Source organism: Antechinus flavipes, chromosome 3, assembly GCF_016432865.1.
Source record: "Antechinus flavipes isolate AdamAnt ecotype Samford, QLD, Australia chromosome 3, AdamAnt_v2, whole genome shotgun sequence".
NCBI classification, from domain to species: domain Eukaryota; kingdom Metazoa; phylum Chordata; class Mammalia; order Dasyuromorphia; family Dasyuridae; genus Antechinus; species Antechinus flavipes.
The window spans coordinates 577,214,615-577,229,745 of record NC_067400.1 but is presented as its reverse complement, the minus strand read 5'-3'; the positions used below and the strand labels follow the sequence as shown (position 1 = coordinate 577,229,745).

The 15,131-nt window shown below is 50.0% G+C and overlaps 1 protein-coding gene across 8 annotated transcripts in view; it reads left to right on the top strand.

Moving 5' to 3' along the window:
• The first annotated feature begins 3,791 nt into the window (after positions 1-3,791).
• Positions 3,792-15,131, top strand: part of ZDHHC18 (zinc finger DHHC-type palmitoyltransferase 18) — a 41,157-nt gene continuing 29,817 nt past the window's right edge. For 3 of the 8 annotated variants that reach the window (XM_051988118.1, XM_051988117.1, XM_051988116.1), the window contains exons 1-2: positions 3,792-4,228; positions 9,580-9,740. In XM_051988118.1, the coding sequence (XP_051844078.1) occupies positions 3,933-4,228; positions 9,580-9,740 (457 nt within the window). In that variant the 5' untranslated portion in view covers positions 3,792-3,932. The remainder of the gene's footprint in view (positions 4,229-9,579; positions 9,741-15,131) is intronic. The other 5 variants (XM_051988115.1, XM_051988121.1, XM_051988120.1 and 2 more) reach the window with 3 other exon arrangements.

Genomic DNA, 15,131 nt, shown 5'->3' with positions numbered 1-15,131 from the left:
AAACCAGGAATATAGATTTTCACAGTCATCACCTCTCATCATCTAGTAAATCTTGTAAACCCTCAGGCACTGCATGAATGTGAGCTACCATCACTGAACCATGAGGATGGACATTGATTTTTCTTTTTTTTTTTTCCTGAATTGCTTTGCCCCATTTGGGAGCCGGCCAAACATTCCCCTAAGAATGAAAATTTTGACCCGTTCCCTCTGACCATGGCTGAAAGCTAAGACTCATCAGTCCAGGGAAGCTCCTGGCTGAGCCCCAGCACCCTTTCTCCCAGAGCTTCTGGTCAGCTTGGCCAGAGAACACTTCCCATCCATCTCCCTAACGTTAGCCTTACAGAGACAATTTGGTTTGGAGTCAAATGCTTGAGAAAAATGTACACACAGATCAGGGGCAGCCCCTCTGCTTCCTGCCAAGATGCCTGAGTGCCCTCCTTGGCACAGCACTATCACCCTTGCCCTAGTGTCTTTCCAGTTGGCAGCGACCCTTCACTCTCCTTCCCAACAGCTGTTTCTCTCAGGACTCCTGTCTGCTTGGTTTTTCAGCTCTGATAGGAGTGATGAAATCTTTGCTCAGGAAGCCTTTTTAACCCCCTCCCAACCTCCCTCCCCACATAGATACACACACTTTACCTCCCACTGTGGCAGGGGCCCTCACTGGGACCACACAGGATGAGAGGAGTGCCTTCCCAGGAGAGAGGCGTCTGGCTGTTCTTGCTAATACAGAAGGATTTTGATTCCTCCCCCCACCCCCCAATCCTTGCCTCACTGCCTGAGAAATCCTGCCTTCTCAACCAGGAGTCCCAGGGCTGGGCCTACCCTAGGTCTTCCCTTTGGGACAAAAAAAAGTCATTGAAGATAACTGATAACCCTGGCTAAGTGCGGCCCCCTTCCCTCGGGTGGGCTGGGAAGGGGGCGACTCATTTGTCTCTGACCTTGAAGGGGCCCTAGGATGAGCTGGTTTTATGGCCAGCAGCTGTCCCTTACCATCCCCTGGCTATCTTTAATGGGCTTGGAAAGTTTCACGAAGGGCCTCAAGACAGGAAGCAGCCTGTTTACCCTAAAGCCTTACAATGCCCCAGCTGGGTTGGGCTTCAGCTGCTGCAAAGACAAGCCATTTCCTTCTGAGCCCCTGCTGAAGCAGGATCCAGACTCCTGGTACCCAGAGGTAGATTTGCTTTTTGTTTCCTTATGAGGAAGGGGAGCATTATGACGAGATGTTTAGCATTTCTCTATGAACATCCTTTTTAAATTTACACACACACACACACACACACACACACACACACACACACACACACTCTCTACCTCATTTGTTTGCTCCTCTGGGAAGAGTAATAACTAAGGATTTATGTGCCCATCAAATTTCCCAACTGTGACCTGGACACAAAGTAAGATTGAAAAAGACTCAAAGGACTAATAAAGGAAAGGAGCCTTACAGATCACCTAATCTACCCACCATCATTTTACAAAAGAGGAAACTCAGATCCGACAAGGAAGTTACTTGCCAGAGGTCACACAGCAAGAGCTAGTATTTGAAAATACTCCACTTCAGGAGAGAAGGAAACAGTGGATAAGGGGAATGGGAATCCCAGAACACCGCCCTCCTGGAGAGCTGTGCCCCAGGAGAGCTAGCAAGCTGGATTCTATCTGGTCTGTTATGAGCTATGCCCTCATAAAAGGTCATGGCATGCTTCCTGCCGGGGCCCAGGAAGAGTTAGCTGGTGGCCTTGTTATATTTCCTGAACTCTCCAATTTGGAAGCCGTTTCAGAGTAGAGATCTGCTCAACAGTGTCGTCTGGCCTCCCTTTGTAGATATAATTCAAACAAACATTTATTCTACTGATAACTTTTTTTAATGTCACTGTCACTCCCTAGTGATTTCCATGTGTACATACACACACACTCTTCCTTTATTACAAAGTACAATTAAAATAAATCAACACACCAGTTATATGTAACAATACATACCTCTTTTCACACCTAAGTCTACCAACTGTCTAAAGGCAGTCCTCTGATGATGAGGTCAGATACATCATTGATCAGCATTCCATCGAGCCATCTATCTGTATGTCACTTAACCCCAATTGCCTCTTCCCCCCCCCAAAAAAAAAAGATATTTATCAAGTACCTAATATGTGAAGGGCACTAAGCTACATATTAGGTCTGCAAAAGCAAAAAGTTCTCATTCTATTAGTATGGGAATAGGGAGGAACCATACAGAAATATGCATAATACGAGGTAAACTGAGAAAGGAAAGGCTCTTAACCCTGCAAGCCTTCATAAAGGAGGCAATACCTGAGATAAGAGAAAGACAAGGTGAAGAAGAGCAGGGATGAAGTCAGAGTCGGCATTTTTCCACCCTCTGTGGGAAAGGGGGGAGGGGAGTCGAAAGGGACCACCTGGGGCTTGCAAGGGCGGAGGAGAGGGAAAAGTAGGCTGCAGAGAGCAGTATGGAGGAGCAATGGGAGTCTAAAGGAGGGTCTAATGGAAGTGGGCAGTAAAGTATAAAGGGAATCCTTTGGAGGTTCGTAGGGTGGAGGCCGGGCTGTGGAAGGGAGCCTCTGCAGAAGTTCTGGGGGAGAGGGAGGGTCAGGCAGTCCTGGAAGGATCGTTGAAGAGGCCGGGCAATGCAGGGGAACCCCGGGGGATGTGACAATCCAGAATCACCAATTAGGGCCTGGAGGCTTGGGCTAGAAACAGCGTTGGGGTTCTGAGTTTGGGGTTGGTTCAAGGAGGTGGGATGAGGGCTGAGAACTTGAGAACTGAGAAGGGGCCGGTATCGGAGCTGGTTTGAGGCGGGACTGGGGGCGGGGTTGAAGTGCGGAGACTGAACTTTAGGACTGGAAGGGTGCAGGGTGAGGACTACAGGTTAACATAGGAGTCGGTCATTGACTGGGGCCAAGACGGCGCTGGACAAGGGTGAAGCTGAGGCCAGGCGCGCACCAACGTAGAGCGTGGGGTGGAAGTAGAAGGGAGCCGAAGCTAGTGTTGGGGCGGGATCAGGGCCGGGCGGTGGTCCGAGCCGCTTTGGAGGCGTGGCCGAATCCGGGGGCGGAGCTTGGAGCTGGGTGCGGACAAAGCTCCGGCCCGGGGCAAAGCCGGATCCGGGTTGTGGGCGGGGCCTGAGCTGGGAGGAGGTGGAGGCGGAACTGGGTCTAGGGTAGAGGCGGGGCAGGACTAGCGATGGTTGAGGGAGTGGTCTGGTGTCCAGGCTCTCGGTTGGGGTAGTGCTTCGTGCGGGTACAGATCCCCGAGCGGGCGGAGGCTGCAGCTGGGTCGGGGTGGGAGTCTGAAGTTGGGTTGGAGAATGGGGGTGGAACCAGTGTCTGAGAAGAGTGGAAGCTAAAGCTGTGGGGGACTTGGGAGGCGGGGTCTGATATGGGGGGGGGAAATTGGTGTTGGGGGCGGGGCCAGCACGAGTTGCGAGGTGACGGCTAAAGCAGTGTTTGGGTTGAGGGCGGAGGATGAAGCTGGAACAGACTTGGAGAAGGGGCCGGGTATCGGAGCTGGTTTGAGGCGGGACTGGGGGCGGGGCCGCACCTGGAGAGGATGGAGACTGAAGGTGGGATCGGGGTTGAAGGCGGGGCGGGCGACGGGGTTTGGAGCCGGGCGGTGGCTGAGGATGGGGCGTGGTCTGAGCCAGCGGGGCGGGGCCTCAGCGTCGCGGGCCCAGGGCGCCATGCCGGGCCCGGACTGAGGGGGCGCTGCGGCGGGAGGCCGGGCGGGCGGCGGCGGGGGCAGCCACAGCAGCAGCCGAGGGGGCGGAGCGGACCTAGAGAAGCTGCCGAGCTGCGGAGCGAGCGCTGTGTGCGCCGCCGCCGCTGCCGCAGCTGGTCCCGGCCCCGCCGCCCTGTCAGTCCGCTCGTCCGCCCGGCTCGGCCCGCAGGACGCCGGGGGGGCAGAGACGAAGCCCAGGCCGCAGCCGCATGAAGGAGTGCGAGTACCAGCAGATCCGCCCCGGGGCCGCCCCGCCGCCGCCGCCCAGCGCCCCCCAGTCCGGCTCCGGGCCGCCCCCGACGCCCCGCAGGCTGAGCTCGGGCCCTGACTCCGCCGCCTTCGCCTCATCTGCCGCCTCCGTCCGGCCCTGCCGCAAATGGGAGGTGTTCCCGGGCCGCAACCGCTTCTACTGCGGCGGCCGCCTTATGCTGGCCGGGCATGGCAGCGTCTTCGCGCTCACCGTCGTCCTCATCGTCACCACCACGACGCTCTTCTTCATCTTCGAGTGAGTGAGGAGGGGGCGCCCCACCCCCCATCCCCCGCGCGCGGGCGCTCACCTCCGGCCCCTTGTCTCTGGTGACCAATGCCGTCATCCTCAGCCCTCCCCTCCTCAGGCCCCGTGGTCCGCGGCGTCCTGCACGTCCTCTGTCCCTGGGTCAGCTCCCTCCACCCCCTGCCTCCTTGGGTCACCGCTACCCATCCCTACTGGCCTGCCCCTTGGGGTCATCTCCGTGCATCTGTGCACCGTTCTCCCCGCTCTCCCCAGGATCATCTCTAGCCATCCCTGAGCTCACTGCCCTTTGGGTCCTCCCATCCCTGCCCTCTATTCCCCTTGGATAATCTTTACTCGTCCCTACCTCTCTGTCCCCTTTGAGTCATCTCTGCCCATCCCCACCCTTGTGTCCCCTTTGGGTTATCTTCTTCCATTCTTACTCCTCTATACCCCTTGGGTCACCTTTCATCCTTACCCTTCTGTCCTCCTTGGGTCATCTCTACCCATCCTTAGCCTTCTGGCCCACTTGGGTCATCTTCCGTCCTTATCCCTGTTTCCTTTGGGTCATCTTCTTCTTACTCCTTTGTCCCCCTTGGTTCATCTCCTATCCTTACTCCTCTATCCCCCTTGGGTCATCTCCTTCCCCCCTTACTCCTCTGTTCTTGGGTGATCTCTACTTATCCCTATTCCTGTCTCCCTTGGGCCATCTCTACCCATCCCTATCCTTCTGTCCCCCTTGTTTCATCCTCACCCTTCTCTCCCCTTGGAGTCATCTTTTATTTCTATCTCCTCTAGTCAGCTTGGGGCACCTCCACTTATCCCTATTGCTTCTGGCTCCCTCAGTTTAAACTCCTTTTATCTTTACATGCCCTGGTCCCTTGGGTCATCTTCCATCCTTGTGCTATCTCCTCCCATTCCTGTATCTTTTGTCCAGCTTGAGTCATTTTCTCCTATCCCTTTTCCTTCTGGTCCTCTGGGTATCATCCCTCCTTGGCCCAATCTCTTTTGGGCCCCCTTGGGTCCTTTCTGCCCAGCCCTGTCCCAACTGGCCCCTTTGAGTTATCTTTCTTTTCTCCCTCCCTCCCCTGAATCTCCTCTGGTTCCTTTGGCCCTCTCAGTTCCCATTGTCTTCCTGCTGGCCTGCCCTTCTGCTGTTTCCTAATGATTAGTGCTGTCTAGTAATCAAGCCGGCTCAGGAGAGTTCAAGCCCTTCAATGGAGGCCTCAAGAAAAGTCTCAATGAGTACTTCTTGGGAGACTAAATGGCATTCCTGCATAGGTCTAGATAGGGTGTGGATATCATCTGAAATGATGCATCTCTCCGTTTCTTGGTTTTTAATCCCACAGCCTAAGTTCCTCTGGCCCCTTCATCTCCACCCATTCCATTTCCCTCCTCTACTTTAGTCAAGTCCTTTGTAATCCCTCTGCCTGTCTCAATTATCTCTAACTCTTTATTTCTATCTTTATCTCTCCCCTTGAGTCATATTATCCTCCATCCTTTCCTTCCCTCAGGAGTCATTCCGTTTCTTTCCCCATTCTCCATCACTCCTTTGTTATCTGTGTCTCTCCTCTGATCCCTCTCAAGCTTGTCATAGTTTTCCTCCTTTTATTCAAGTCCTGTGGGGCTTCCTTGGCCCTTTCTCTGCTTGTCTTCCTCTGGAATCTCCTGAGCCACAATCACCTTTTCCCCCCAGTCTTGCCCAGTCTCCCTGCTCAGAGTCCTTGTATCTCTTGTATGATTCCCCATTGCCCTAGATCATCAAGATTTATTAATAACAATAATTTCTTATCTTAGAGAAGAAATCTATAGTACTTTTATGTGGCTGCTCTTGCTAGCCTCCAGGAGTTTTTTTTTTTTAACCTCCCCATGTCCTTGTGGGGATAGGGCTGATCTGGGTATTAATATAGTATTTCCATTTTGCAGGTAGGGAAACTAAGTTACCCTTAGTATCTGATACTCATTCCAGAGTATCAGAGTACATGACACAGGGAACATTTTTCTCTATAACCTCCTGCCTGGACAGCCCTACCTTTTCTGCCCTTTTGTCCCTCTCCCTTCTTCCTCTCTTCCTTTTGTTATCTTTTCTAAGACCTAGGAAGACCTCATCAATCACTCCATCATTGTCTCTGCATGTGGCAATAACATTCTCCTTTACACTTCATTATTTCCTCTAGCACCACTTATTCGCCAGCTCCAAATATTACTTGGGGCAAAGGTGAAAGAGAAGTTATCTTCTTCCTTATTCCCAACATGAGATAGTTTTCCTTCTGTGTTTACCCCATTCCTGTTCCTTACTAGGCCAGGGCAAGATAAAGAATTCTGAATGCAGATGGCATTTTCCATCCAAAGTCTATTGGGATTGCCTTGGATTGAGATCTGAGATCTATTTCATAACAACTTCGGTTGCCCCCTTCCCCCTCCCTTATGCTCTTACAGTACTTACAGTAGTTGCGGAAGATGGGGTAGGAGAACAGACTATTTTTTTCTCAGCTCCTTTTGAAGCCAGTCGGGAACTTAGTTTAGAGGTACCTTCAGGTGGGCTCACCTACCCCATTTGTATGCTAGTGAGGAGGGAAGAAGACCAAGCAGTCTCCTAGATCTCTTTGATTGGGCCCTGGAGCATAAACTGTCAGCAGTAGTCCTGGGTGTGGCAGAGGCCCATGGCTCCTGGAGTATAGAATTTAGGTCTGGCACTTTGGATAGAGAATTTCCTTGGACCGGTGAACATCTTTATTTGAGGTCTATTTTGTCTCAGACAATAATGAGACCGAGTATTGGGGGTATAACATGCTTATGGCCCAACTCATAGGGTTTGTTTTCTTTGCCTCCTGAGTGAGAAGTGAAAGTTTGGTTTGAGAGTTTGAGTACTGGACCAAGACTTGGTGGGGCAGCAAAGTTGGTTGCTGTAGCAGAAAAATGTTAATTCCTATCAATGGCAAGAACCAGGGCACATACAAAGAATCGTCATATCTTGTGATCTTTGAAGGGGGTTGTGACCTTATAGTCATTGTCAATAGCATATGACAGCTCTTTAGTAGGTGATTTCCCGGTGTCAGTGATGTCACAGAGAAAGAGAATATTATTCAGACTTGGGGGACCTAGGTTTCTGTCCTGCCTCTGCCACCCAAAAACCATGGGACTGTAGGCAAAATACTTTTCCTGTCACAGCTCAAGTTTCCATGGGGAAATTTGGAGGGCCTCAGTTTAAATCCTAATTCTGCCATTTGTTAACAATGTGATCTCCACCAAGTCTCTCTAGACCTCATTTTTAAAAATGAACTATTTAGATTTTCTGATCTCTGAAGTCTCTTCTAGCTTTAAACCTCCAGACTTGTGAATAGATGCTTCTTTCCAGCTTCAAAGCTTCCTCTGTTATCTTGTTGTATGTAAATTGAAGAAGGTCCAAATCATCCCTGCTTCTTGCAAGTGGCACCAGTGCCAGAGGACTGTGGGATTGCATTTTTCCTATTGAAAACAGGTGAAGTTAAAAAACCTGACATACTCAGGTGACTTGTCACTAGAAACCAGGCCCTCGGGGCAAGTAGTGCCATGATGCTTGTAGATGCCTTAGGGGATATGCCCAGAGAGTGAACTACCTGCTTCCTGCTTCTGTGATGCTACATTTATTTATTTGGCTTTCTTACACCCTTTAGGGCATATTTATTTACTTTTAGGTTTTTATCTTCAATCTCAGAGTCTCTTTCTCTTTATTCTGTCCTCCACTTTTGAGAAGACAAGAAATATAATATCCATTATATATATGAAGTCATGCAAAACATATTTCCATATTTGTCATGTTATAAACAACAACAACAGAAAGCAAGAAGAACAAAGAAAAGTGAAAAACAATGGGACTTAGCTCCAGAGTGCTCTCTAGAATGGTTGGACCATTTCAATATAGCTTCCCCAACAAAGGAACTTACATTTTAGTGAGGGATACAACATGTACATATGTTCTTCTCTAGGCAAAGCCTTCTTTGTTCTTAGCTGTAGGAGAAATGTAAAATTTTGCTTTGATAAAGTCCCTGTTCTCATGGAGCTAACAGTCTTGTATAGGGTCAGGCCACAAATACAGAATATTTTATACAGTATTACACTTCTGTAGTGCACTAGAAAGTTATAAAAACCAATGCAGTATGAAACCAAAGAGAAAAGCCTTCTGAGAAAGCTTCCTGGAGGAGGCAGCCTTTGAGTGGGTAGCGAGTTGCAGAAGAGGAGGGAAGATGCTTCAGACAGAGAGACTAGGGTGAGCAAAGCCACAGAGACACGAGTGAAAGCTACGTGGAGGAAAGGCAGAGGCTTGTCTAGTTTGGCTAGGGAATAGGAATCTATGGAAAGAAGTAGTAGAAGGAATTACTGGAAAGATAGGGCAGGTTCAAATCATGGAGAGCCTTGAGTGCCAGACTTAGCAGTTTGACCTGTGTTTATGACTTCTGATAGTGCTTTAAGATTTATAAAGTGCTTTACACATTATCTTCTTTGAGCCTCATAACAGCTCTGTGAGGGAGGGGCTGTTACTATCCCCATTTTACCAAGAAGGAAACTGAGGCTGAGAGAAGTTATGTGGCTTATTCAGAGTCATATAGCTTGGTGGATATCTGAAGCAGGATTTGAACCTGAGTCTTCCTGACTCTAGATTCAGCAGTCCATCCAGCTTAGATGTTTCCATAGACAATAGGAAACTGAAAAATTTGTAGCACAAGAGTCATGTGTTCAGATCTCTGAAGTCTCTTCTAGCTTTAAGCCTCCAGACTTATAGATGCTTCTTCCCAGCTTCAAAGCTTCGTTCTGTCCCCCAGCATATCTAGTTGTATGTAAATTGAAGAAGGTCCAAATCATCCCTACTTCTTGCAAGTGGTACCATTGCCAGAGAGCTGTGGGATTGCGTTTTTCCCATTGAAAACAGATGAAGTTATTTATTAACAAAGATTATTCTAGCAGCAGGATAAAGGATGGAGGCAGGAGAAATTGGGGACAGGAGGTTGTTAAATTGTCCAAGCTCTCAATGCCAATATAATTAGTTTTCAATCTCAGGCACTTCTGAGATACCCTTGGGTCCTGGGCCAAACTAGACAGTGACTGCAACTGGGCTCCTTTGGAAACTCCAGCCCTAATGGCTCAGATACCCACAGGCCTCTGTGCTCATTTCTGGGTCTTTTTACCTGGATGGTTACAAGACTGGAATTAGATGATCTCTTTCTGTTCTGAGTCTGAGTCTGTTAGATGATGTCTCATGAACCTCTTGATTTGGGCTGTGGAGTCACTCACGAAAAGACCGGCCAGCCTCTTTCAGGGTCAGGATGATGTCTGTAGCCCTCTGGGAGGTGGTGGGGCCATCTGACCAATCTCTCTCTTTGTTGTAGCTGTCCTTTTCTGGCCCGCCACCTGACTCTGGCCATCCCCATCATCGGGAGCATGCTCTTCTTCTTCGTCATGAGCTGCCTGCTGCAGACAAGTTTCACTGATCCTGGGATCCTGCCCCGAGCTACTCCCAACGAGGCAGCCGCCCTGGAGAAACAGATCGGTGAGCCCCAGACCGAGCTGCCCGCCATACCCCACTAGCTATCTGAGGTCAGGTGGTCCTGATCCAGGGCTGCTGCTTAGCATCATTGTAGAGGACGAGTGGAAGCTTCCACCCCCAAGCTTAAAATCCATTGCACACCTTAAAGTGTTGTCTAAATGGCAGTCACTTCTATTACAATTATTTGGGGAGTGGGAGCCCCAGAAAGGCTGGTATCCCTGGCTTTCCTTCTGTACACTTTGTGCTCTGGGGGTCCCCTTTGCACCTAAGCCTCTATGCAGTTTCACTGGGCTGGTATTTTGAACTCCACTGACTGTCTTAGCCTCCTCTGGTTCCTTGCTGCTGAGTTGCTGCTGCTTGAATGTTTGTCACCTCTGGGGCTTCCTGGAGATGGTTCCTTCCTCCATCATGGCTTTGAAGTGGACTTGTGAGCTCCCAGCTGGCTCTGGGGAGCTCTGGTGGCCTATGGATATTAGAGTACCACCTACAGCTTCTCATCTCAGGAAATCATTTAGCTCATCAGTGGTAACTGCAGAGTTAGGTGGAGGGAGGGAGAGATCTAATGTAATGTGTTCCCTCTTCCTTCCTTCCTTTCTCCCCCCTGCCCCCCTCCTCTGTACCACTGACTGCCCAGGCCCCTCCCTTTTGTTGTCATTGTCTGCTCTCCTGCCCTCAGCTTCCTTTCTCCTCTAATGTACTGTGTGTCCCTTCTCTCCTGGTTCCCCCACCTCCACCAGGCCCCACCCCATAGGCCTGGGCTTTGTTCATTGGCACAAAGAACTTTTCCTTTCTTGGATTGCTGAGGAAATGTAGCCCCACCCTCCGAGGATAATCACCCAAAAGATTTCAGTGATCTATTTGATGGCGGAGAGGAGGTCAGGGGCCCAGACTCAGGCTCCTCTGGGAGCCCTGAGATAGGCCCCAGGCTGTTTGAGCAGTTGAGGATGAGGACTCAGCCCTCTTTTGAATTGCCTTCAGGTCATCTCTAGGCTGTATGAGCGTGGAGAGATAACTCCCCTGTCAGACCTGAAATATGTTTTAGCCACTGTGGTCCCAAGAGGCTTCTCGTCATTCAGACTAAAGAGTGGGCAGAAGTGAAGGATGTGGCCTTCAGATCTGATCCTTCAGGAATTATCTTGCCTTTAAAAAGATCCAGAATTCTTTTGAACAGGTCAGGAGAAGAATTTGTGGCTCTCAGAGCCAACAAGAGGAGACAGGAGCTCCCAGGCAGGCTGCTGTTCTAGCCACGAGGGTGGTGGGTGTCACAGCCAGAGCTCCAGCTGGGAGAAAGGCCTCCTCCAGGGCAGTGACAGGATGGCCTTGTCCTAAAAACTTAGGTGACCAGAAGCCAAGGGCATAAACAGGCCTGCCCGGGTGATTGCATCCTAGGGAGACAATATACAAGAGAGCCACAAGGTGATTTTTGGAACAAGGATACAAGGTGGAGGGATGAGAAAAAACCTCCTCTTCATACGTCAGTGTGCAGCAGGAATGGAGTCGGGCTTTGCCTGATAGTCACATGTGCAATGTTGGCCCTCTTGTCCTGGCTGGGGATTGACTACCTTCCCTCCTGTCCCCCACCGCAGTAGCCATGGGAGCCCTAGGTATCTGGATCACTGCACTCTAGAAAGTAGTGGCCTGAGGCCCAGGCCTTCTGGCTACTGCTAGAAGGAATAGAAGCCAGTATGCAGATTGAGAGAGACCATTCTGCCATATTCTGCACAGATCCAGGCGGCCACATTTTAGAAGGCACCCAGACAAGCTAGAATGTCTGTAGCAGAGGGTGTGACCGGATTGATAAAGGTCTGTGGTCCATGTCATTGTCTTTGAGTTGAAGGAACTGGGGATGTTTAACTCCCAGAAAAAAAGCGTCAGGAGGAGGGGGCCAAGAGCTGCATGGTGCAGAAGGCAGAGAGCATCTATGAATAGAGTTTCTGAGAGGGAAATTCGGGCTCATTATGAGAAAAAAAAACAGGCTCCTAAATGAGAGAGCTGTCCAGTGGTGGCCTGGGCTGTCCGCAGGCCGGGAGTGTTCCATCCCTGGGGTCCTGTTGTTTGTCTTTGTTCTCAAAGAGGACCCTGATATCAGGGAGGGGGTGCCATTACATGCAAGTGAGTTGGATTTAAGTGATAAGAGGCTGTGCAAGGTCACATGCCTCACTTCCCCTCCAGAGTCATTTGGAGGTCCTGTAGCAGAGGCTGCCTGACCCCAGCAGATGGCTTCACTGCCTTATGTTACAGTGGAACTAGATGGTCTCAGGTTCCTTCCCATGTCAGGTTCCAGGCAGATGAAGGACAATAAATACTTGAGTATAACAAACACAGGAATTGAGATGTGGCTAATTTTGTTTTGCAGAGTTAGATGTGAATGCCAAGGAACTTGTGGAGGAAGGAAAACTGAAAGCCAGAGTCTTGGAAGGAGGAAATTGTTGAAATAATAGAGCATTGAACCTGAGCTCAGTCAGGCAAGAAGCATTTGTTAAATGCTTCCTGTTTGCCAGCCCCTATGCCAAGCATCAAAGATACAAAGAAGGGCAGCAACAGTCCTTGTCCTTGGAGCTCATACATTCTAACGGGGGAGACAACTGTCTAGTAAGGAGGGATGCACAATGTCTTTACAGAGTGACTGGATGGGTAGACAGGAAACTGTTAATCAACCTGATAAACAAGCTAAGGGGTCGCTGGCCTGGTGAGGCATTGGATTAAACTGGGCTGTTCAAGTGTCTTACTTTCTCTGACCATAGAACCTATGGTCCATAGAACACCAGTGCTGTCCATGAAGTTTTCTTGGCAAAGATATTGAAGCGGTTTGCCTTTTCCTTCTCCAGTTCATTTTACAGATGAGGAAACTGAGGCAAACAGGGTTACCCAGCTACTCAGTGTTTGAGGCTAGATTTGAACTCAGGTCCTTTAGGCCCAGTGCTTTATCTACTGAGCTACATAGCTGCCTCCTGAGCTAGTACATCTACTCGATATTACCCATGTATAACCTCATACTTCTTTTCTTCCTCCATGCCTGGAATGCTCTCCTTCCTCAACTCCTCACCCACACAGAATCCCCCTCACTTTCTTCAGATATTTAGAGATTCCTGGATCCAGGAAGTCTAATCCAAGGACTCCCATACCCCAGAGGGAAAGGGCTCTCTTTTTTTCTTTGTATCCATAGCATCTTCCACAGTGCCTATGGGACACATAGTAGGCAAGTATAAATTCCTGGTGAAGGAATTGTTTCTGTAATCTGTCCTCACTCTGATATTCTTTGTTCTGAGGTCCCTTCATGCTCTGATTTTCTATGTTCCAGGATTTCTTCACACATTGATGTTCTGAGCTCCCTCTCTACTTTGCCTCCTCTCCATGTTCTGAGCTCCCTGCCCTGCTTGGCTCCTCCATGTGTTCCGAGCTCCCTGCTCACATTCTAAACTCTCTGTTCTGCCTCCTCCCTGTGTTCTTAGCTCCCTGTCTATGTTCTGAGCCCCCTGCCAGTATTCTGAGCTCCCTGCCCACTCTGGCTCCTTCATGTGTTCCAAGCCCCCTACCCGCATTCTGAGCCCCCTACCTGCTCTTCCTCTTCCCTGTGTTCCAAGCTCCCTCCCTGCCTGCTCTGCCTCCTGCCCACGTTCCAAGCTCCCTCTTTGTTCTTCCTTCTTTTTTTTATTCAGAGCTTCCTCTGAATTACATGAGTTTCTGAGACTGTGATTAGGTCCAGATGTGTCTGCCCTGGCCTGTGTAGCAGGAGGTGAATGAGGTGCAGACGCCCAAGTCCTTGTGACCTCTGGATTCTGGCTTCCTGTTTGGTGACATTTAAGCCACTGAGTGTGGAAACAATGCCACAACTCGTGTGTGTGTGTAAGAAGACGGGCAAGGAGGGCAGAGGGGAGCTTGACGCGGCTCGGCACTTTGTGGCCAGTCCTCGGGTTCCTTCAGTTCCAGCTTTGAGTTTCAGCCTTGAGCCTCCAGCTCCTGACAGTTCTTGTAAGGGTGCTGGGAGGCAGCTGCCCGGCCCCGGCATCCCCGTGCTGCTCTTCTTCATGAGAAATGCAATTGAACTTCAAAGCTGTAATGTTGGCTTTGTTGGCAACCAGTGAAGCAATTCTTTCTTTCTTTTTTTTTTTTGGCTGACGCAGTTGGGGTCACACAGCTAGGAAGTATTAAGTGTCTGAGACAAAATTTGAATTCAGGTCCTCCTGACTTCAGGGCTGGTGCTCTAGATTCACTGCACCACCTAGCCATTCTTAATGGGAAATGTTTTCCTCTCTGCTTAGGATTCTTATCAGGGCTGTGGCTCTCTGAATGGAAGCTGGGACCCATGTATAACAGAGGAATTACAGGGAAGAATTTGCAGGGTATCACCACCAGCTCCCATAGCATTGTACAGATGAGGAAACTGAGGCTCAGAGGGAGTAGAGAGACAGACACGATGACGACCTGTAGGAGGAGGATAGAACCAAGAGCAAGAAATGGAGAGGCAGGATATGGCAAGTCACTCAGGCTGAGTTTGTGCTTCATGGGTTTAATGGTCTCTAAGGCTCCTTCTAGTTCTGAAGTTCTGAAGGTGGAACAGGCTTGCTCAGGAGCTTGCCATCCTCCTTTTGTTAGAGACTGGTTTACGTACAGGAAGTCCGGTCCAATTGGGAGACTCTGGGAGCAACCCCAGGTCACAGGGCCAAGACTCGAGGGCAGGACTCCTGCTTTGGGGTGCCTCCCATCCCCCCCAAGTCCCCTGGTATTACAGAAGCCATGTGACATTTCTCACTCATTGACCTCAGTACCACCCACAGTTCTTACATGATAGCTCCTCTTTCATCCTCCCCCAGTTCTTGAAGCCTGGGGAAATTGGGTGTGAGGAGACTCACTTCCTTTTTTGGAGGGGTAGGTTTGTTGAAGTAGGAAATCTGGCCGTCAGAAAGTTCTGCAGTTGGGTTTCGGTTAGATTAGGGCATGTTGAATCTCTTCCCTCTCTCCGCCCACCTATCCAGTGCCTAGAGTTAGAAGACCCAAGCTGGCTCCTCTCTGCCTGGGTTAGACCCGTGGGCAGCCAACGAGAGTTCATTCATTCTGCAGCTATTCCATGCCCACTGGTGTTCAGAGCCCTGCGCTAGCCACTGTGAGAAGAATGGCAGTGCCGTCCTTTCCTGGGTTTTGGCAGCCCAGGAGGCATTTTCTCTGTTCACAAAGGAGCCCATGGTGGCTCATTTAACCCATGAGAAGTAAGCTCTAGGATAACAGGACCCGACCATCTCTCTAGAATGGGGTTCCTCCTGGGAATGCCTGAGGTGTTCCGGGCAGCTTCAAGAACAGAGTGTCCTGAGACAGCAACAGTGTCAGTATCTAAATTTAGGTACTTTAGAGGCTGTGAGGACAGTACCCTCGTTCAGCATTGGTGACCTGCTTAGG